This window comes from Ammodytes marinus, assembly GCF_949987685.1.
Source record: "Ammodytes marinus genome assembly, chromosome: 22".
Taxonomy (NCBI): domain Eukaryota; kingdom Metazoa; phylum Chordata; class Actinopteri; order Uranoscopiformes; family Ammodytidae; genus Ammodytes; species Ammodytes marinus.
Genome location: NC_137226.1, coordinates 22,444,851 through 22,469,603, shown reverse-complemented (window position 1 = coordinate 22,469,603; position 24,753 = coordinate 22,444,851). Strand labels below are relative to the sequence as shown.

At 43.7% G+C, this 24,753-nt stretch overlaps 1 protein-coding gene across 1 annotated transcript in view; it reads right to left on the bottom strand.

The window, feature by feature from the left end:
• LOC307268448 (protein bicaudal D homolog 1-like) overlaps window positions 1–24,753 on the bottom strand; it is a gene marked incomplete at both ends in the record, with an annotated part of 85,011 nt that overhangs the window by 6,226 nt on the left and 54,032 nt on the right. The window contains 2 exons of the mRNA XM_080051079.1: window positions 4,287–4,465; window positions 10,162–10,665. Coding sequence (XP_079907205.1) covers window positions 4,287–4,465; window positions 10,162–10,665 — 683 coding nt within the window. The remainder of the gene's footprint in view (window positions 1–4,286; window positions 4,466–10,161; window positions 10,666–24,753) is intronic.

The following is a 24,753-nucleotide window of genomic DNA, read 5'->3' as shown; positions in this document are numbered from 1 at the left end:
AAACTTGAGAGGTGAACTGAGGCCCTCGATCCTAGACAATGTCCAGGGGAATCCCATGGATCCGAAACACATGGTTAACCACCAGCTCAGCAGTCTCTGCAGCCGAGGGCAGTTTGGGAAGGGCCACGAAATGCACCGCCTTGGAAAAACGATCCACAATGGTTAGGATGGTGTCATTACCTTCGGACGGTGGTAACCCAGTTACAAAGTCCAGAGCTATGTGCGACCATGGGCGACCAGGCACAGGGAGCGGATGCAGGAGCCCGGCTGGAGGGCGATGAGTCGACTTGCCACGAGCGCAGATGGTACAAGCCTTCACATACTCGCGTGTGTCAGCAGCGATGGACGGCCACCAGAAATGGCGTTGAATCAGGCCCAGGGTATGGGAACCTCCAGGATGACAGGCGAAACGTGAAGTGTGACCCCACTTCAGCACCTGAGGACAGACAGAAAACAGGCACAAACAGACAACCCGGAGGCCCACCTCCAGGACCGGGGTCCCCTTGGAGAGCCACCTTAACCACAGACTCAATCTCCCATGTCAGAGAGCCCACCTGGCAGGACTGAGGAAGAATAGTATCCGGGACTGAGGAACTGCCGTTATCAGGGTTAAACTGTCTGGAGAGGGCATCAGGTTTAATGTTCTTGCTACCAGGTCTAAAAGTGAGGTTAAAGTTAAACCGACCAAAAAACAGAGCCCAACGTGCTTGGCGGGAGTTTAACCGTTTAGCAGACTGAATGTAAGCCAGGTTCTTGTGATCTGTCCATACCGTAAACGGAGACGCCGCACCCTCCAACCAGTGGCGCCATTCCTCCAGAGCCAGCTTAACAGCTAGCAACTCTCTGTTGCCGACGTCGTAGTTCCTCTCCGCAGGAGACAGCTTCTTGGAGAAGAAGGCACAGGGATGAAGCTTGTTGTCTACTTCGGCTCTCTGCGGCAACACAGCTCCCACTCCAAGATCTGAAGCGTCCACCTCGACGACGAACTGGCGAGCTGGGTCGGGCTGCACCAGGATGGGAGTTGAGGAGAAGCGTCTTTTAAGCTCGCAGAATGCATCCTCGGCTGCAGGCGACCAGACAAATGGAACATACGGAGAGGTTAGCTTAGTGAGAGGTGCTACTACCTGGCTGTAGTTTCTCACGAACCGTCTGTAGAAGTTGGCGAAGCCCAAGAATCTCTGGAGCTGCTTCCGTGAGCAAGGCTGCGGCCATTCCGTAACTGCCCGGAACTTGGCTGGGTCGGCCCGCACCTGTCCGCACTCCAGGATGTAACCCAGGAACGACACTGAGGAGACATGGAACTCACACTTCTCTTGTTTAACAAACAGTTTATTCTCCCACAACCTCTGGAGGACCTGGCGCACGTGCACAACGTGCTCCTCAATGTCGTGGGAAAAAATCAGGATATCATCGAGGTAGACAAACACAGAGTGGTTCAAATAGTCCCTAAGCACGTCATTTATCAGGGCTTGGAATACTGCTGGGGCATTGGTAAGACCAAAAGGCATGACTAGGTACTCAAAGTGACCTAAAGGGGTGTTAAACGCAGTCTTCCACTCGTCCCCCTCCCTGATGCGGACCAAATGGTAGGCATTACGTAAATCCAACTTACAGTGGCCCCATGGAGTGGTTCAAAAGCAGCGTTAATCAGTGGCAGGGGATATTTGTTCTTTACAGTAATATTGTTCAAACCCCGAAAGTCAATACATGGTCTCAGAGTTTTATCCTTCTTAGCCACAAAGAAAAAACCAGCTCCTAATGGAGAGGAAGAGGAGCGGATAATACCTGAGTCCAGCGATTCCGTGATGTATCTCTCCATGGACTCGCGTTCCGGAGCTGAGATATTGTAGAGCCGGCTGGTGGGAAAAGGGGCACCAGGCAGCAGGTCGATGGCGCAGTCGTAAGGTCTGTGAGGAGGTAAGGATAAGGCCCGGTGCTTGCTGAACACCTCGGCCAGGTCGTGATACTCCCGAGGAACAGAGGACAAGTCAGGAGGTTCTGGTGAGGCAACACACTCCTTAACGGAACATGGGGGCTGAGCTGATCTGACACACGAAGCATGGCAGAAAGAGCTCCAACTAGCAATCTTCCCAGTGGCCCAGTCAATCACAGGGTTATGTACCTGCAGCCACGGAAGCCCGAGCACTAGGGGAGCATGTGAGGAGGGCATTACATGGAACGTTATCCTTTCTCTGTGGTTGCCAGCCAACAGGAGAGGCAACTGCTGCGTTTGCTCGGAAATGAGGGCCAAAACATCACCATTGAGTGCATTAACTTTGAGCGGTGGGACAATGGGATTGGTGACTATCTGACTGTGCTTCACAAAGTTAGAGTCAAGAATATTAGAGTCAGAACCTGAATCGACTAGGGCCACAAGTTGATAAGTATTCCCGTTAAGGAAAATACTTGCTTCAATGTTAATGCGTCTTCGGGGCGAACAGGGCAATACTGTGCTACTCACCAGAACCCCGTCTGCAACTGGTGAGGGCTTGGGTTTAACCGGCGGGAACACCTAGCCCGTTGATGTCCAGGTTCTCCACAGTAGAGGCATAATCCACCCTCGAATCTTCTACTCCGCTCGGAAGGAGTGAGTCGGTTCCGACCCAACTGCATGGGCTCCTCTGTAGACGAGGGAAGAAGAGCAGGGAACACAGGCGACTCCATGGTGCGGTGGCTGGAAGCATATCCAGCGCCAGCTGGAGAGGAATGCGAAACAAAAGGTCCAAGAGAGCGACCGGTCCTTTCCCTACGACGCTCTCGGAGGCGATTGTCCAGTCTAATAGCTAGAGCTATGAGCTCATCTAAATCTGCTGACTCATCTCGCACTGCTAACTCGTCCTTAACGGAATCGACTAATCCGTTGAGAAAAACTCCCTGTAACGCCTCGTCGTTCCACCTCGTCTCCACTGCTAACGCCCTGAACTCCACCGAATATTCTGCAACACTGCGAGCCCCCTGTCGTAGCTGGAGTAGACGCTTAGTAGCGTCCCTACCCCGGACCGGGTGGTCAAAAACTTTCTTCATCTCAGCTACAAAGCTAGGAGACGAAAAACATACGGCGGACTGCCGCTCCCACACCGAAGACGCCCAAGTCAAAGCATGTCTAGAGAGTAAGCCTATGACGTAACTAATCTTGGCTCGGTCCGAGACATAAGAGCTGGGTTGCTGCTCAAAAACTAAAGAGCACTGGAGGAGAAACGACTTGCATACCCTAAAACTCCCGGCATAGCGCTCCGGTGCGGGGGCACAAGGCTCTCGGGCATGCGGAAGGACAGGTGCTGGAACTGGGTCGCGTTGAGCAGGAATGGAATGAACTGCAGGAGCTAGGTGCGTGATGACTCCGTGGAGCTGTCCTCCCAACGCCGCCACGTTCGCGGTGAGTTCCCCCAGCGAGGAGATAACGTCTCGGAGAGCCACTTCATGTTGTCCCACAAGAGTGCCTTGCGCTACCAACGCTTGGTGTAGCTTGTCAGTATCTGCTGGGTCCATGTTGGCCAGAGTATTCTGTTATGATAGCTCGAGGTAGGACCCAAAAGCAGAACAGATACCCAGGTAGTCAGTTTTAGAACAAAGTTTATTTTCAGGCTGGCAGGACACTGGACGGCAGGGCGGCGCCGCGAGCATAGGCAGGTGGGTAATCCGGGAAACCTCAGTCAGGCGAGCAGGACAGGTGAACAGCGGAGGCAACGCTCTGATACGTAGTATACTCTGGCGCTGAATGACTGGAGTCCACAGGTTTAAATAGAGAGCCCTGATTAGCCCAACGATCCACACCTGGAAACAGCCTGCCCTGGAGTGCCACCACGCCCACATGCCAACAGGGAGGCCGACACATGGAACAACAAAAAAAAGAGAGACAGACGAGGGAAAACACACAGAAGAGGAGGAGGAGAGACTGCCGAGCCGTGGGTCATGACAGTTTGACTGAACCTTTGCAGATGTCTCTGGTAGAGAAAGGTCTTTGAAAAATAAATGGCAAGCTTGACAATGGTAGGAGATCCAGTTAATTGTTTCACATAAACTATACTATACTAACAAGATATTCAATGCAGGCTGGAATATTATTAGCTTAAGTGTACAAAAAAATATTATAATTAGAACACAAGTAGAAACAACAATAAATGGACAATAATGAAAAGATGTACAGTATGTAATAAATGTATGGTACAGGGTTCAATTTAAATCTCACAGGTCAATTTTCTCTCAACCCCTCAAATGCAGGCAAACTGGGCCTCAGTCATTGTAACGAAGCTGCATGTGTCCTACTAATCAAAGCACAGTCAGACCTGTAGTAGTCCAGCATGATGCGGTTGGGCGTCTCATTGTTGCACAGACAGACGTGGTGGTACAGCTGGGCCAGCTCCTCGCTGAACGTCACCAACTCATCCTGAGCTGCGTTCAAGGCCCACTGGCTCTCATTGGCTGCTGACTGGGCTGCCTGCAACTCCAACTCCAGGCTAGAAATCTGAAAGAAGTGGATAAGACATCCTTGATATCTGTAGCTATAATGCTATTAGAACAGACACAGTGTCAGGGTCATCACAGAGCCTGCTAGGTTGGTGTGGTTTTGGAGTCCATCAGTTGTTAAGTTAATATGTTCCACCAGGGACAATTTCATAGAGCAAACCATCAGACTTTTTACTTTATCTTCCCCTTAACATGTGAATCACACAACATACAGTAATTATCCTCTCAACAACTGGAAGACGTGGAATGTCCCAGCATGCACCTGGTAAAGCTTAACATAACAATACCTCCCAGGTATTATGTACTGTGTCCTTTCACTGTCACACGCACCAGCCACCGAAACCTTTGTGTAATAATAAAAGGCATTTTGTTCCAGTTAAGACTTTATCTGCTTGTAGCCCTACTGATTGGGCTATCAGTGAAAACCGCAGCTCCAAGGGGACCCTCATATAAATATTAGGGCTGTCAAGCGATTCAAAAAATTTATCTAATTAATTACAGGCTCTGTGATTAATTAATCTAAATTAGTCGCATACTTATTTGATACTTATACTTTATGCCTGTTTATAAACAACTGTAGGCCTATAGGCTACCGTTCGTCTCTCTCTCTCTCTCTCTCTCTCTCTCTCTCTCTCTCTCTCTCTCTCTCTCTCTCTCTCTCTCTCGTAACTTCTGTCTCCTCCTCTCAGCCAGGTTACTACATTAAATTAATTTAGGAACTACTAGCGCCGAAAAAAAACACAAAAAAACAAGCAGGCTAAATGACTGTCTAGCTCCCACAACAGACAGCGCTGCACTGCCACAGGTGCGGTGCGCATAGCCTATGCCGACTCATTCACCGTCCTTCTCATAGCCAAAAATATTGACACAGACACACACACACACACACACACACACACACACACACACACACACAAAGGAGGAAAAAAGACAGGCATATGCTTGGAAGAGTGAGAGGGGTGTCCGTTTGAAGGAGACGATCGCAGCTAGCAAACAAAAGTGAGACAGAGGAAGATTGAGAGATACTGTTTTGATATTGTTAATTAGGCACCCACTAAATCAATAATGCACAGACACTGCGGAGAATAAGATAAGACGTATTCCTACCTTCATGCTTATTTGCACGGAGCTTCCCATAAAACGTCCCTCTCTATGCTTCTTTCTTTACTCTTTAATCCCGTGCGGGCCGTGTCAGCAAGCTACAGGTGCAGCTCCGCTATCGCCTCACCTCTTTTGCACCGGGTCAAAGGGCAACATAGAAGTGCGATTAATCTGCGTTAATTTTTTTAATCGCGTTAATTTTTCTGTGATTAATTAATCGAAATGAACGCGTTAATTTGACAGCCCTAATAAATATATATTTTTTTATAAATATCAGATCTTTGTTTACTAAAGCCGTACTGCTGAATACTTTCATTATTGAGAATAATCTGGATATGATTGGTTTTATCAGAAACATGGTTTGAAACCAAATGTTGTTTTACCATTATATTAACCCATTGATGACGGCTGCTGCGCGACGCCACATTGGCTCTCCTGCCTGATGCTGCGTCGCGCAGCATTATTACTTTATCTAATTTTCATGGCATTCCCAGCATAGAATGCACTGTCATTGGTTCAAATACACATGAGGTGGGTTTTGTTGATTTCTTTAAGACCACGTGACCACCCAAAAGTTGTGTGGTTTGCCGAAAATCATGTCAATCAAAAAAATAAAAAATAAAAAAATAAAACAAAATAATAAAAAAAATATGCCAGCTATGTCGGCGACAGAACAGTTAGTGGCGTTTGGTGCGCAGAATCAAGGTCTACTATAGACTACTGACGAAAATCACACAACACATTGCATCTATTTATTAACAATATTTAATAATTTTCTAATTCATCTAATTTTGACGATTTTTAGAAATATTTGTTGGTTTGTAAGCGCTAAGGGAGCATGTTTAAATAAAACCTGTGAACCTTAATTTTAAATGTATTTTATTTCATGTTTCTATGTGCTACACAGGCTTAGATATTAAGGTTTTGGTAGACTTGACAATTCGTACTATTTTTTCAGAAAACCCTCAGGCATTAAGGACATGCATCCTAAGCCCCTTTTACACAGCCAGTGAAAGCCGGGAATATGCCGGCCTTTCGGCCCTCCCCCCAGCTGTGTAAATGCGACAGTTGCGGAACGAGGGAAGAAAGGTGCGAGTGATCGTTCCGGGAATTTTACTACCTCGGGGGGTAGTAAGATTCCCGACACGATCAGTTCCGCCTCTCTGTTTAAATGCTCCAGCTTGTTGTTGCGGAACAGGGGGGCGTTTGACGTTCCATAGTCTACGTTCTAAACATGCGACCATGTTAGCAGTTGAAGGACGTGTGTTTAACATTAACCACGGCGGCCTGATGTCCCGTAAAAATCACCAAATAAAAGGAACGGTGTATAATCTAGCTGATCATAAGGTCCGTTGCTCAATCCAAACCCCCGCGCTTCATTTTGCAGAGTGTATGAGTCTATTTCTGCCCAGGAGAAGTTGTACAATGGAAAGCTAGGCTAGGCTAAGTAAGGGATAAAGTATAGCGAACGGGTCACTTGCTAGAAATAAAGACCGACAAGCTGAAGCAGGAGCCCGACGCGCAGCGGAGGGCTCTTGTTCAGCTTGAAGGTCGACCTAGTAACGGGGGAATAGTCTGCTCGCCCCGCTAGACTGTCTGCTTCAGCTGACTGAAGGCTCCGGCTCAGCTGTTAGCCACAGAGCTACTGTTTTGCTAACACATTCCGCCGCCGCTATTATTATCCTAAGTCTGAGCGTATATCCACACTTTATTTCTGTCTACAGTAACGTGACTTCACACACTGTGTGTATGTGTATGTCTGATTGGCAGATCGCTGCCCTCACAAAGAGACTCGCTCACAACCAACCTGTCACACACACACACACACACACACACACACACACACACACACACACACACACACACACACACACACACACACACACACACACACACACACACACACACACACACACACACACACACACACACACACACACACACACACAGAGGTGAAGCGGTCGGATTGATTTAGTCAGTTTGGTTAACTGTCCCAGTGATGTTGGACTCAGCGCGTAGCGAGATCAACTGGCACATCGTGGGGACAGTAAAATACGGCCCTCTTACTGCAAGCTCCAGCACTTCTGCTCTCAATTCACCGGCCATTGTTGTTGTTGTAAAGCAGCTGACCGGCGCGGCGCTAAATGTTTACGTCACACCTGACGCTGTTTACAAGCACCTCTTTCATTCCGGAGCGCTGTGTAAAAGGGACTACTGATGCGCCAGCAGGCCGGCGTTGCTTGGTTCTGTGTAAATAACACAGAAGCAAGCAAAGCCGGCATATTGGAGTGATGTTGTTCCGTCAATATGCCGCAATCTCTGTGTAAAAGGGGCTCTAGATTGCTATAGTCATCAATGGGTTAAGCCCCTCCAACTCACTATACCAATTCCTATGTTGGCTGGTTGGGGATGTTACCAAGATCCACGAGTATATTTTCACCTCTAAACAGGATATTGATACAGCTTTGTCCCTTTTCCTCTTTAATTGGTCCCTGTTTAAATCAGACAATCTGGCTCTGTGGAAGCCTTAAAGGCCAGAACACACCGGCCCGATAATCGCCGTCGTAGAGTCGGGAGGGGGCGGGGACACGAATCTGTTTGGTGTGTGCCGTGAAATCGGTCGTCGTAGATGTCGTCGGGCTTCTTTTCAATCGGCGGCGGGCAGTCTTTCAGTTGGAGCAATTTGATTTGTGGAGGGCTAGCGAATCAGTGAAGACCGGAAGTGAGGCGGGTAGCACAAACAGCTAACAACAGTTAGCCATCGTTTTAATGTGTTTGTTTGCTTGGTTCAGCGAGTACTCACATGCATCAACCCTTGTTGACTGCTCGACACCATGCTCGACACTCTCTGCTAAAAATGGTGCTCTTTATGGTCCATAAATATAAATACGTATTTCTATCTATGTTTATGGTCTAGAGAGCCGTCCCATCATTTCCGGCTTCCGTATTTTTTCGGGCCACAATACAGATTAGCGCCGCCTGCTGTTATGGAGACATTACGTCCCGCGCAAGCGCAGAGCGTACGGACAGTCAGCAGTCGGTTTGGTGTGTTCTTTGCACTTTTTAGGCCGCGACGGGAAGACTGGAGCTCCCTGAATCGGCAGTCTCCATTTTCGGGTAGTCGGACTGGTGTGTCCTGGATTTTACATCCTAACTCTAAACTTATTTTTGCTCCTTTACTTTCAATTTGGAGCTTATTCTTTCATGCCTCAGGCCTTGCAACACTTGGAACTGTCCTCCCAACTCACTCTTAGTGAATGTCTTCACTTGAGTACTTACAGTTTGTCTTTCCGACAACACAATAAAAAGCTAACTTCATGATATCCTCACATATTTCATATAACCTTCTGTTGTTTAAATTCCCCACAAGCTGCCAAACTGTGTGGCCCCCTGTCCTGTCTTTGCACTCAGATTGTGTCTGAGTGTGTGTGTGTGTGTGTGTGTGTGTGTGTGTGTGTGTGTGTGTGTGTGTGTGTGTGTGTGTGTGTGTGTGTGTGTGTGTGTGTGTGTGTGTGTTTGCGTGTGTATGTGCGTGTGCGTATCACTCAGGTCCTACCTATAAGTGGTATACCTGAAGTTTTTCAATTTTTTTATTTAACCAGGAGAATTCTCATTGAAATTAAAAATCTCTTTTACAAGAGAGTCCTGGCCAAGACAGACAGCAGCACAGTTCCAAAATGACAGACAATAATTTAAAAAACAACAGAGAGCATATAAATAGAGTCACAGTCAGAACATCATCAAACAAAGCATGTACAGACAGAAGAGCCTGCTTCAACATCATTAAGAAGGGATTTAAATCTGTTTACAGAAACCAGCTCTTTACGTTTCAGTTCATTCTGCAGCTTGTTCCATGAGAAGGGAGCAGCATAATTTAATGCCCTTTCCACCAGTTCAGAACAAGACCTCAGAACACAGAGGATAGTCTTATAAATAAGGGTATCATGCCAATGATGAAGCTGCGTGCAGGTGGACAGGGTAAACCATCCAACTCCAGCATACAAAGAGAATGGTGCGTGACGGTTTTAAACAAGTAACAAATCTCAGTGGTAGACCGTGTCCAAAGACAGTAGGCATTTTGAAGATGCATTCATATATAAAACATCACCATAGTCCAACGCAGACATAAACATTGCAGCAACAAGTCTTTTTTTGGCTTCAAAAGAAAAACAAGATTTGTTTCTAGAGTAAAAACCTAATTTTATCTTTCGTTTTTTTAGTAGCTGCTTGATACGAGGTTTAAAAGAGAGAGAATCGTCAATTATAATTCCCAGATATTTATATAGAGACACAGATTCAATGAAAGAGCCCTGCAAAGTGGTGATAGGAGGGAGGTCCAAGGGCTTTGATTTAGCTTTTATACTAACCGCAGACAGAACGTCAGGGATTAACCTTTTGGGGAACGGTCCGGCCTGGCCCTGCGAATCGCTTTGAGCGTCAACTTTTGCCGTGGTTAGTACAAACATGAACAAACGTTCACTGGAGATGGCTTCATATGACTTTAAAGGACTAAGAACAGAGGGTGCCCAAATCCCCACAAGGCAAATGATTAGTAGTGAGATTAGGCTTTATAGATAGAATAGACTAGTTTACCTTCTCCTGTCCCTCCCGGCAGCTTTTCTCCAGTGAGGAGGCTTTCCTCTCTAGCTTGTGGAGCTGAGCGTTCCTCCATGGCTTGTCCTCTGCTGCTGCCTCTACACTCTGAGCCAGCCGCTCATGGAGGCCTCTCACCTCTGCCTTCAGCTCCACCACCTCTGTCACAGCCACGCGGTACTTGACCTGCAGGATCTCCAGGCCTGGCGTTTGGTATGTAAACACCTGAGTCTTGCTGAGTGTGTCACTCTTCTCCTCCTCAGTTCTGCCCATCTCTCCAGCCTCCTCCTCCTCCTCCTCCCTGTCCAGCTCCATCAAGGCCTGTGGGTTGAGCTGGGAGCTGGTGTTGAGCTGAGTCCCTCGGTGCAGGCAGCCAAGGCTAATGACTTTGTGACTAAGGCGAAGCACCTTCTCATGCTGCTGGTTCAGGGCCTCCTGGCTGTGTTGCAGCTGTGTCTGGGACTCCTGGAGGCTTATCATCAGTGCTGCTTTCTCACATTCCACCTGCAGGAAGCAACAGCAACATTACAGAAAAGCATAACATAGTATTATCCCAGAAGGTTTCAAACTATTCATAGTCTCAACCATTGACTACAACCACATTTAGACCGGGCTTCTCCTCAAGGAACCAAACAAACTGGCTACAAGACCGGGTCTACCTCAACCAACTAAAACCAGTTGGATGTTCACAATAACAGAGAGAAATCAGCCAGGAGAATTTTAGGAGAAGAGCTTTGACTTGGCAGAGATGATGCAGGGTTGTTGTACCACTGATGGGAAGGCTCAAGTTTGGTTTGTGCTGCGGCTAAAAATTAAAAAGTTCGGTAACACTTTATAATAACTATCCGCTGTAACTCGTTAATAGATCATTAGTAAACTCTTAATTAATGATTTATTAATGATTTGTTAAGTGTTTGTTAGCAGTTTGTTAAGGATTTATAACAATGCCTTACAGACAGTTAATAGACCATTAATAAACTTTTAGTTAATTGGTTATAAATGACTTGTTAAATGACAGTTAACCGTTTGTTAAGGATTTATAACTGTGCTTTGTAGCATCGCAAAGGGCCATTAGGACGGATAATCCATGACATTGCCGGGATGTATGGACATTAAATGTCCATCTGAAATTATGTTTATCCAGTGTCTACCACAAAAAGTTCCCAAACCTCATGGGTTTGTATGTTGTTGTACACTTTTGTATACTACTGTTATGCCATGTGATGGCTCAGTATGTGTGTTTCTATAGATTAAACACAATGTTCAACATTTCATCTGTGGTGTTTCTTTGGTAAAAAACAGTACACAGAACAGCCTATGGGTGGAACAAGGTTGAGGTACAAAAATTTGATATTTTAAATATCATGTCAAATTTCTGTACCTTGAACTTGTTTCACCCATGTGCAGTTTTACAAAGTTTCACTGGTATTAGTAGAAAGTTAACAATCTATTAACAACTGATCTGTAAAGTGTGAGTTAATATATTAGTTAAAGGCCTACTTCACCGGTGGGAATATGAAGGTGTATTGAATTCTGAGATCCTATGTAGTATAAATGTGCAATTTTTTTTTAAATTGGTTCTTCCTAGCCTGAGAAAAGGCAGAAAGAGTGTTTTTTTTAACCCTATATTTCTCTTTCTCGTGACATCACAGAAAGAGAAATATAGGGTTAAAAAAAAACTTACTTTGTAAATATTACTGTGATGTCTTTTACTGTGACCTCACAGTAATATTTACAAAGTATGTTTTTTTTAACCAGTTTATATTACATACAGAGATATGATTTAGTCACGAGAAAGAGAAATATAGGGTTAAAAACACTCTTTCTGCCTTTTCTCAGGCTAGGATGAACCAATTTGTGTTAGTTAATAGTTTATATATGTTATTGGGACGTTATTCTAAAGTTGCAACTATTCCTCATTTACAAACAATTAATAAATGAGGAATAGTTGCAACTTTAACCAAAACACTTACTTTGTAAATATTACTGTGATGTCTTTTACTGTGACATCACAGTAATATTTACAAAGTACGTTTTTTTTAACCCTATATTTCTCTTTCTGTGATGTCACGAGAAAGAGAAATATAGGGTTAAAAAAACACTCTTTCTGCCTTTTCTCAGGCTAGGATGAACCAATTAATTTTTTTTTTGCACATTTATACTACATAGGATCTCAGAATTCAATACACCTTCATATTCCCACCGGTGAAGTAGGCCTTTAAGTATTAGCTAATAGTTTATATATGTTATTGGACTATATAAACGCACTTTCTCATGTCAGCCAAAGTGCTGTGTACAGTGGCGATTCACAGTGGCGATTTCAGGGGGGTCCATGGCCCCTGTGGCCCCCCCAGATCTGATTGTTTTTTTTACGTTTTTTTTACGTTTTTTTCCCCTGATAGATAGCCTAGTTCAGAGATTCTATGTATTTATGTTTTTCTTTCTTACCTTTTTTTCTGATCTGGTTGTTGGCCCTGTACATCACACACACTGATCAATCAATGCTGGCAGCTAATCCACTGATATGGGACCAGTTTGCAATTTCCAACTACTACAGTAATGGTAGGACTGTGGCCACTAGAACTGGTCTCAGGTCAGCATAGGTCTTGAAAACGGCATAGTGTGTGTGCCACCCATGCAGGTGCATGGGCACGTGTAAGGGCAGTTTATTTAAATCTTAATTTAAAAACAATTATATTTTCTTTATTTTCTGTGTGTATGTAGGCTTCTGTGTGTATGTAGGCTCATTTCAATTATCTATATTATAAGTGTTAAATGATATTTGGTTAGTAGCCCTCATAATATTAGTAAAGGTCCAGTCAGTCCAGTTCTTAAGCATCTAGCTGCTAGCAAGTTCTGTCAACCCTGTCTCATCAAAATTACGTTCCCAGAGAACTATTCGGTATTCTCAATTACGTTTGGCTGACAAACGTATTTTGTCCGTGATTACGTTTTAATTAACATATCGCACATTTTCTCTCAACCTACTTTTTGTCATTACCTGTCGGATTATGTTTGGTTGAAACCTATCCCAGATATGTTAAATGTCAACATACAACACATTATTGTCATTAAGGCATATTTACCTCTCTGTGTTTTATATAAAACACAAGCTATTTCAGTCACAAAGAGGATAAATCAGCTGCTGACGAGTGGCGAGTGTAGAAGCGGGGAGACGGGCGATTTATTTATATTTTTATATGCAACTGTAGTCAAAGCTGGGGGTGTGCGATGTCTTGGCGGCTGCCGGGACTACACAGCACTTCAGTATATGAATCTGTTCATATTTTACTTCATTCATTCACTGGTTAAGGGGCTATATCAGGTCCCGTTATCAGGTCGGTAATCAACGTTCTGACATGATGGCCCCTGCGGTCCAAAACAGCACAACGAAAACGATCAGAGGTAAATTAGTTAAACTTTGACCAACAGACACACTGGCCCTCATTTATCAATCTTGCGTAGACCAGAAAAATGGGTGTACGTACATTTCCACGCAAATCTCGGCATTTATCAATATGGACGTGAGCGTAGGATACGCTCAAATCCCACGCCAGCTCTCAGCTCGTGTACGCAATTTTGTAAACAGCATGGACTCGCAGTGCAGGCTGTGCCGGGTAGCCGATGACTTTGTTGGACAATTATAAGAAGATAATACAAATGCAGTGTTTGCTCAGACCGAAATAAAGATATTAATCACTTAAAATTGTGCAGCTTATGGTGCGCAACTGAGTAGGAGCACTGATTCAATAGTGCGCACACCGGCCACTTATGAGCGCTGCATGGGACTGCGTAAGGGCAGTTATCTCCGTCTGGAGCTGGGGGGACACTGAGGCACGGGGGCTGCATTCATTCAAAATGTTAGCCACAGTATTAAATATGTAGTAGGCCTACACTGCTCTTTATGATAAAAAATACACGGCACAACATTCAGCTTAACATTTTATTTATTTGATGCACTTTTTAGATGTTAGTTCCTCTTTTAATGTGTTATTGATCGCTTAAGCGAGCGATTTATTTCCACCGTTAACCGGCACGTTTTTCCGACCTGCTGGTGGAGCAGGACTGTGGGCGCTCTCACAGCTGATCGTTGCCGGGTCGGCTTGTGCAGCTGACCGCCGGGCTGACCACTCCTGCTGTCATACAGTAAAACGCAAAATGTGTTATTTTTAGTTTTTACAACCCTTTTGAGTAGTGCTATCTAAAAGGGCCAATACATTCTAATCATTCAAATCTCTACAGACCTGTATTTATTTCATGGGGACCATTACCGGACAGTTGGTGCGTCTGTTTCTCCTCTACCACTTAGGCTATATTATGCCCGCACCCTCAGTTGGTTGCATTTCAGAACAGCAACACGCGATGTTTGAGTCAGACCACTTTTTCTTGGTCGAAAGAAATGGCGACATATAATTGTATATGCTGTTTTATAGCATTTGAGCGATAATAGCCTACTGATGTAAACCTAAAATGCAAAATCCTCAGCTGGAGATCGTTTTGTCAAAACCAACGCTGTTGACTGCAGCAGTTATTTCCTTCCTAACTGCTGCCTTCTGTTGTTCTTTGATGCCGCTTGTAATGCTCCGAAATGAAACTCTTTTTTTTTCTACTTTCGCTGTTATTCTGTCAATTTCTACTTCAGATAAATTCCTCTTCTGTGCCGTAATTCGCATATCCATGTCGTAAAACCTCTGGGCGAGGCCTCTAAACTGAGAAAATATAGGGGCGTGGTACGATCGTTTTCAGCCGCCGCATTTATCAATAATGGCCTGGCGTACGCTGATATTGGCGAGATACGACTGTTTGATAAATACCACGCGACACCTGGCGTAGGGAGGTATTTGCGCCAGAATCTGCACCAGTTTCCACGCAAAATTGATAAATGAGGGCCAATGTCACGTTCCTTTACAACAACTCTGCCAGCTAGATAACGTTAAACTAGACTACGGAACCACACAGGGCTGCAGGAAAAAAATATATTCTCGTTTATTCAAACTGGTGACGTCAGACACACGCCCCTCTACAAACCAATCAATTGTCGAGGAATGCGAAACAAGCCTATCGGCAGCCCTGAGCTAAAAAGAGCATAGATCGGTTTTGATAAGATTTCTAGCGAGACCTATGCACTTTATTTTCATAATCTTGATATTGCGAATTCATCATTGATCTGTCTGAAGTCTGATAGGCTAATTCTCAAGAAATGTTCGGTACACATATAGGCCACGTGCCAAGCTGTTGATCAACTGGGCAAAATCAAAGATAGCACACACACACATGGCTGACAAGAGTGCTCCCTCCCTCCCTCCGCCAAGTTTTTTTTCCCAGAGCAAATTTTTGTTGTCAAGGGTTGCCATGGTGACACAAATACATCACACTTCAGCTAGTAAGTGCATAAACATATGTTTTGAAAACATTTCTAGCCAGAAATACATCAGAATATCATTATATTTGGTCATTGGAAGTATCTGATCTCTATTTGGTTAGTTATAATGGTGGATTGCCGACATATTTACCACCGTTGCTATGTAATCCTACATTTCCCATCATCCTTTAGGGCTGGGTGGACCCGTTCGACTCCTATCAGAGTGTCTGCCGTGAATTCAGGGCGCATTCCATTTACAATTCAGGGCCTCCGCGTGAAACCACGTCAGACACATTCCGTTCTGCCCCATCATAATAAAAGCACTTAACAGGAAGTAGGTTACATAATTCCCCTCCTCCGAAACGTCCCCGTTTCCACACAGAAACATCATGAGGGCACTAAGGAATAATGGAACCACTTACAGAAACATGCTGCATTACCAAAAAATAAATAAAATAACTAGGGCTGTCAAAATTAACGCGTTAACGCAGGGTGATTAATTTCTGGAATTAATGCGTTAATTTTTTTAACGCATTTAACGCATGTGCAGAATGATCCGCCCCGTGCATCCCACCCGCTCTACACTACAGTCACTCTTACGCTGTGGCTGACCCAGGATCAGTAGCTGCGCACAGCCAAACATAGCAGCACGCTAGTCTATGTTCTAAACTACTAACCACGGACCTATAACTGCTGCTAACGGCCACGTCTGTGTCGCGGCTGGCAGTTGCTCTCGGAAGCAACAGGAGAAACTGCTTGTATCACAGGTTTCACTTCAGAGGTGTCGGCCAGAACAGCACTTATGGCCAAAAACGTCAGACTATAAGCATGAGACGAGGAGAGGAGGAGTATGTTTTATTCGCTCTTTATTTTCCTTCTTTCACAGACACAGCAGCATAGATCGCAGGAAAAGAAACACAGGCTTAAACTCCGCTCGTGACTCGTGAGGAGACGTTACAACAGCTGTTGCGACCCGCGAATCGTGGCCGTTAATAACATGCATAAACTATAGCCTAATTTATAACAGCGATCGGGACTGCATGTAGGCTACTTACTCACTCACGGGTGATTCCCATAAACTCAAATAAACACGTTTCACATGTGGAATGATCGATTACTGCGGCAACGCTCACACATCCGACCGAGGGAGAAGAGAAAGGAAACTTACTAAACAGACTGATGTCACGGCAGCTAACTGACAGTTATCCACACTGAATAAAACACATCTTAACACACTGTAAAAAATATCAAACACTAACTTATGAACTTTGGGGCCTTTTCTACACACAGACACACAAACAAACTGCAATCAGGTTGTATTCAGGAATGCAAAACCATGGATTCACTCAATACATGCCATTATAGCCTATGCTATATTTGCTGAATAGAGACAGCCAAATTTAAGTATGGTGTGGTTGTTTTAGTTGATTATAATTTATTTGCAGTAATTACACCATCATTTGGATTTCAATTAATAAAAACTACATTTAAATGTATATATTCACCTTCTGTCCTTTATCTTTCAATTCATATAACAATATACAGAAAAAATGGTAATTTTTTGGGCCTATTTCGTATGGTAGAATTAATCGTGATTAATCGTGATAATCCACGGAATCCTGTGATTAATCTGATTAAAAATTTTAATCGTTTGACAGCCCTAAAAATAACTTAAATTGAACACATTCTTTATACCCTAAACCTTAAAGCATGCATCATTGTAGCCTACCCACTATTCTAGGGACACTATTTCTGTAAGAAAAATTTGTTTTATAGCCTGTTTGGTTGTAAAATTTTAAGTTTCTGATCAAATATGTGGCGGATTATATATAAAATGATAAAATAATTAAATGTACAGTTTAAAATGTCACTGAATAGGCTTCTTGAACTTACTAAAGCAGTACTCTACAATGTGTGTGTGTGTGTGTGTGTGTGTGTGTGTAAGTAACATCTTGTCACCTACCCTGACAGGGATTTGGTTGTTTTCTTTTAGTTAATGATATCAAGTGTTGCTATAAATTGAGCATAGCCTACACATAATATAAAACTAGCTACATATTGAATGTGAAGCCTGCAACTGAAAGTATTTGGAAGGAGTAGGCCAGTTACTCAAATGGGAGTAGTTTAAAGATAGCTTTATTCATGATTTTGACCTTAAAAGGTAGAATTTTAGGCAGTCTTATGAACAGTGCTTAATCAGTGTTTGCGGTGTGGTGTGTAGGCAGTGTTTATTATTTTCTGCATATGCAGTTGACTCAGTATATTGTCCCGTCTTAATGGTAAGTGGTCTTGACGGCGGTTTGTCCACCACACACTTGGCATGATATATTGAACTTTGCGGTAAAGAACACCAACTGAATACATTGCTGGAAAGGTGTCAATGTTGAGAGTGTGAAGATTGTACAATTTTACATTTAAACACACCTACAATTCACCACCATGCTTTTGATTAGATTTAATTTATTTGCACAATAAAAACAAAAAAAAACATAGGCCACAGAAATATAAAATATAAAAACATTATTAAAAGGCAACATATTGTGCAGGTGAGATATATATAAAAAAAAGTTGTGAATGATATCTTACTTCAAAGGTCATTTAATGTAAAATACTGAAGAAAATAAAAGTAATTTAATCCACAAGGTTATACAGAGGTAAAAAGACAAGCAAAGTGGGCATATGGTTGTAGTTTTCCTGCTTATTTAACTGTAAAGGCCGCCTACAACACCCTATTCGTGATAACCATCAAACTACATCGTGCCCATTTACTGAGTGACGATTGTGTTTCATTTCTCACAAACAACAATGATCATCTCACAACGATATATGCTCTTCGTAGCTCAGGGCTGCCGCTATAGGCTCGTTTCGCGTCACATTCCTCAACATTGATTGAGTTGTTGTTAAAGAGGACCTATTATACTACTTTTCTGGTCTTAATTTCTTGTTTTACACTGCTATAGAGCAACCTGACACGAATCACATCACAAAAAACTATGTAGATTTTCGGGAAGCTCTTTCTCTTATTTTGGCGATCCAGCATGCCTGTGCTTCGGCCATCTCCGCTCCCTCCGCCTGTGCTTCGGCCATCTCCGCTCCCCCCCGCCCCCTCCTGCAAACTCCACTCCGTTGTGATTGGTTACCTTCCTTCCGGAACACTCTCAGTGGCGGGAAGCGCGAGCATGGACCTATAAGGGCGCGAGGCAGACGCGAGCAAGGAAGTGACAGCATTACTATACATGGAAACATCCGCGTGGTGACGACACCAAGTTACATGCGACGTCACGATGTTACAAAGCGTCAAGCCGCTTTGAACACGTGACTTCTCGACTGGCTAGAATAGTGTCTAGTGCTCTGCACAGACATCCCAGACGGTCAGCAGGGAATACGTCGAAATGCATGTAAGTCATTATTTGATAATTTAGTATGGTTAAGCATGACTATAAATCATCATAAAAACGTTTATAGGTCATAAAAGTCAAAAAGCATCATAGGTCCTCTTTAAGGAACGTGACATTGTGTCTGTTGGTCAAATTTTAACAAATTTACCTCTGATTGTTTTCTTTGTGCTGTTTTGGACTGCAACTGTGCACGTGCGGTTTAGCCCCTATCTCACTGGGCTGCGACTGTTTGCGACAAGTTGGAGACACAAAATTGCGACAAAATATGCGAATTAGCGACAATTTTCACTTGCAGTCTCATTGAGTTGGTTCCTCACGGCACGTTTGCGAATGTCCTGCCCAACACTTGCCAGGAGCTCGCATTTATGTCTCGCGAACGTCTGGCGAGCGTCGCACGAACGGAATGTCAGTCTCATTTTTGTCTCAAATCAGTCACAATTTAGTTTCATATGTCGCCAGACCCTCGCAAAGTTGTCTGACATTGCTCGCACTTTCTGACTCGCGGAGACTAAATTGAGAAGGGTTTGCAACGCGTTTGAGACACATGCGACCACTCTGAGACTATTTTGAGACTAGGGCTGTGTCTGAAATCGCGCACTTACGTAAGTGCACTTACATTGAGTGCACTTTATTATCCCTACAGTACACTTACTTATAGACGCAGTGCTCTCATTTCTACAGAGCACTGTCCAAACTGCCGTCGCGCACCTACCGGAAATGACTTTGCATTTTGACTGTTCTTCTTCGGTGGTATTTTTTTCTGCTTGCGTTACCGATAGCCAAAACAGGCACATTAGTCGCGGAAAAACTAAAACAATATATCATTTAACTTTTGTGGAGCGCGTCCGTCTCCACGGTTGCTTCAAGCTCCTCTATTTTGATTAGAATGTCCCGTCCTCTCCGTTACGTAGGCAAGATGGCGGCCGTTGAGTGTGGAAAGTGTCCATCGCTCCACACTCAAGTTTTAGACCGTTTTGAGTGCACGACAGAGGAACTTACAGTGCACTTCATTTTGGCACACTCTCCGGTTTTGCGCAAAGTGCACTCAAAAAAGTAAGTGTAAGTACAGAAGTGCGCGATTTCAGACACAGCCTAGATTTGTCGCACACTTTTTTTGAACATGTTCAAAATTCATGCGACAGGACTGCGCGGCTCTACGACTCATGCGAGGAAATTGAGACCTCCGCGAACGTTTGGAGACAGTTTAGAGACTCCCTCGCGAATGCAGTCTCCAACTTGTCACAAACAGTCGCAGCCCAGTGAGATAGGGGCTTTTGTTTTCCCCCCAAAGGGGGCGGGGCCATCATGTCAGAACAACGATCGCCGACCTCATCATTTATTATACTATCTATGCATGGGACCCGATGTAGGCTGAATGAATTAAGTAAAATATGAACAGATTAATTTCCTGCAGCGTTGTGTAGTTCAGGCAGCCGCCCAGACAACGCACACCTCCCGCTTTGACAACAGTTGGATATAAAAATAAAAATAAATCGCCGGTCTCCCGTCACCAACCCCCGCTCCTATGTTCCCCAGTCAGCAGCTATAAATCGTAGGACTATTAACATACAATCAAACGTTCCCCGAGAGGTAAATATGCCTTAATGACAATAATGTGTTAGCCTACATGTTCACTGATTCGCTAGCCCTCCACAAATCAAATTGCTCCAACTGAAAGACTGCCCGCCGCCTCAAAAGAAGCCCGACGACATCTACGACGACCGATTTCACGGCACACACCAAACAGATTCGTGTCCCCGCCCCCTCCCGACTCTACGACGGCGATTATCGGGCCGGTGTGTCCTGGCCTTAAGGGAGACGCCAGCCACCCTCCTCAGAAAGCCCATTTCGGCCGTTTGTGCCCGTGATCTCGTTCTTTCGGTCATTACCCAGCCTTCATGACCATAGGTGAGGGTAGGAACGAAGATTGACCGATAGATCGAAAGCTTTGCCTACGACTCAGCTCTCTTTTTGTCACAACAGTGCGGTAAAGCGAGTGCAACACCGCCCCTGCTGCTCCGATTCTCCGGCCAATCTCACGCTCCATTGTTCCCTCACTCGCAAACAAGACCCTGAGGTACTTGAACTCCTTCGCTCTGTAGCACAATAGTAGATTTATTATCATTTCAAAAGAGCAACCTAGACAGAAAGCCCGGCCATCCGTTGGGGAGAGGTCGATGGTGTAGAGTGTCAGCTCAGATATAAATAGGCTCAGAGGCTGCAGGATTGGATGGGATAACATCAACAGGGTCTGAGCAGATACATTCACACATGGAGATATGCAATACACAGTCGTGTGTGCTGATCTCATTCTCAACATGATTTGATATACTTAATAATTGGTTGTAAGGTTTGAGAATCTGGAACATTTGACAGACAGGTGAGAAAATAAGACGCAGAGGTTGAAAGTGAGAGACTAAGTGCCTTCTCCAGTAGGGATACTGTATGTCAGTATGGTTTTACCCTAAATTATTCAGAAGGTTTTTTAAAGAGGAGTCGGCTACTTGAACTCAGCCGACACTGAAAATATAGACTCACATTTTCATTTTAATCTGTTGTCTTTGTGTTAAAGGAGATATGTGTTATTTAGTGTATTACTGAACTTTGACAGAGCCAGGCCAGCTGTCCAATACTCTGAGCAACCCTGGGAGCTATACTGTCTGAGGCAGATATGACCCTCCACCCTACCTAAAAAGTTCGACATCTAGTCCTTAATGGAAGTCAGACAGTTGTGTAAAACACATAGTTTGTCGGTGTTATCAGGCTTACAAGAGACATAGAGCTGAATATGATTAGTGCAACAGTGATACTATATATGAATACATTTGTACCTACGACGCTGATTGACTTCATTATATCCTGGGGGACAGTGAGTGAGCAAATCATCTTGACACCATGTTTCTGTCAATACAATGATATCAACATTGATAGATTTCATTTCCACTCTTCAGTGTGAAGGTTGAGGAGTGGAGACCCTGAATATTCCAACATCTTAAATTAAATAAACGCGTCAAAAAAAGAAAACAATCAAAATGAACCTGTATAGTGAGACAAATATTTTAAAAAACCTTCTACTATCTATACATTTATAATAATAATAATTTGATATTAATTCTATGGAGATGTATGTACTATTTTCAATAATATTACTACTGTACTGACAACTATTGCTATTATTACTACTAGAGTTTTCGCGCGCGCTTTGCCTCAGTGGAAAGTGAATAACAACATTACATACAGGAGTGGGGAAGGAATTATGGCAGATGTTTTTTGACGAATGCAATGTTTGAGTATGTTTGAGTATGTCATGAGGGCACACTTGGTGGATTGGCAGGGTAAATGAGGGAGTTGTAAAGGATCTCCTGAGCTGCAAGGTTTGTGATGTTTTGGATTTATTTATTAATTTAAAGATAATGTAAATGCAAAACAGCCATGTTGTCCGTCAGTCCATCTTGGTGGTCTCCTACAAACACTCTCACACTTGTTGCTGGTTTTTCTCTGCTTCAGTCGGTGTACAGCCGGCCGTGTCCCAACACACTGTGGGGCAAGAACACACCAACTCTCTTGTTCTCCTGTCCTGCAGAAGACACATGGTCAGGTTATTACTCAAAAAGGTGCAATGAGAAAATGGGCGTATGCAAGATGGATTGTATCTCACCTTTAATTGTGACAGCAAAGGCCAGGCGAAGGGGGAACTGCCTCTGGACCACAGTGAATGGGAACTCCTAGGGACGGTCATGGAGAGGTGTCCTTGGCAAGAAGAATCCCTTGTTAGGGCAGACTGCTACCCCACAGTCCACTGCCCTAGGCAACATTAGCCCAACCATGAGTCTGGTCCGGTTTCATTAGCCCAACCATGAGTCTGGTCCGGTTTCTGAGGCTGCAGCCAGCTCCTCAGCAGCATGACAGGGCATCCTGCCTTCATTGTATTGTGTCATCAGTGTTGTGTTGTATAAGGTGTGGAACCGGCTCCATGGTGCGATTGTCTCCTACTGGCAGCTTTCTTTCTGTGGTTGTCCACATTTTCAGCAGCCGTCAACAGTTAGTTGTCTTTGTCCTGTGAATGTCAAATTATTACTGTAATTACTTAAATAACTTTGATCTGTGATATGAAAGTGATCTGTCATGATAATAGTAGCTGAACTGGTTAAATAGGTCTGGTCATAGGAGGGGGATGGACAAATTGAATAATATCATACATACTATAACATAATATAATAATCTAAAATAATACTTACCATGTTTGTGGCAGGAGAGCAGAGCATGGCAGCTGAAACGTTGAGTGGCTGGGAACAGAAATGAGCAAGTGTAGGTTGTTAACTTCTGACTCTTTAGACACAATTCAGTCCAATGGAATGTTATAGCATGTAGGTGTCCGTGCATAGGCAGAAATAAATGTTAAACATGTTAGGAACTGTTCAGAGTGCTAACCCATTAAAACCAAATAGAGCTGGATGCATCCAAATTGTTTTATCAGTCCTCTTACTACTAAGCCAGTTATAAAACATAAACATGCAGCGGGGGAGCAGCAAATTATGTCCCCCACAGAAGTAGTTTATGTGGGCCCTGGTTCTCCTGTGATTCATGTTGAACACTTTTGAATTGTGTGGTAAAAATAATTAAGATTCATATGAATCAGTAGAGTTTATTAACCCTCTGAGGTCTAGGGGTATTTTCTCTGATTTTACATACTTCTATAAATACCTATTTCAAATGTGCAAGAAGATAAATTATACCAAAGTGTTTTATATGGAAATGTTCAGAACACATTAGGCCTTTGTTCTCTGAGGTCTACTTATGTCCTAGACCATTGTGTATATAAATAATTGGCTTAAATGCTGAAAAATGAATTGCGATTTTTGAAAAACCTGGAAATTTGTGTGAAAGAAGAACCTTTAGTCATCCTGTTGAGTTGTTTTGGCTCTTGAAATTGCTTCTCCTAAGCCTTAGCTTAAAAAATTAGGTGGATATTTTGCACAAACCATGACTTATATAAAATTTGGTCCAGACGCTTTTTGGTAGAAATGTTGTCTCTACTTTCAAAAAACATTAGGAAATTAGACTGAATGAAGACTTTGAACCACATATGATGATTCATGGGATGTATACTAATTAAAGAGGAAGCATCACAAAACATTTTCCAAACAAACCATTAAGTAAATATAAAAACAATAATAACAAACTACTTTCACACTATGTATATACTCAATGCACTATTTGCAAGCTAAGTGGTAGCTGGGGAGCTTCTGGGTCTTGCTTCTCACAGTGTTTTCTAAGCCTGTAAGGGACTGACAGTATCACAAGAACATTCCCCGGAAACAGGAGGACCTCTAGTTTGAGATGATGTTTTAATTGTATTTTTCAGCCATATCTTCAGGGAGATATTAATAAAGATATGCGCGCACGCATACCTCAGAGGGTTTGGTCACAAAGAACTGTTCATACCAAGTGTAGAAGTTGTCTCAGTCAGTTATATGGGGTTAAGCCCGCTTTTCCTTCTTCTAGAGTCATGACAACAACCCATGGAGTAAAAAAATAACCTGACACTTATAATGCCTATTGCATATTTGTTTTTCCCCTGATAACTATAATTCACACCATAGGCCTACACACACATTTTTGGAACTTTTCTTTCATGTAGTAGCCTATACCTTTGTACAACTTAGGCTGAACTGAATAGTATGTTGCAAATGTTTTGGGAGTATTCCTCCACAGCTTATTCAGGCATATGCTACGGTGGAATCATACCCAGAACATCTTCAAATACACGGGGGGCTCAGCTGAGAAGCAGACAGCAGTATGCTAGGAGTGTGGAGGGTCATATAGGCTATA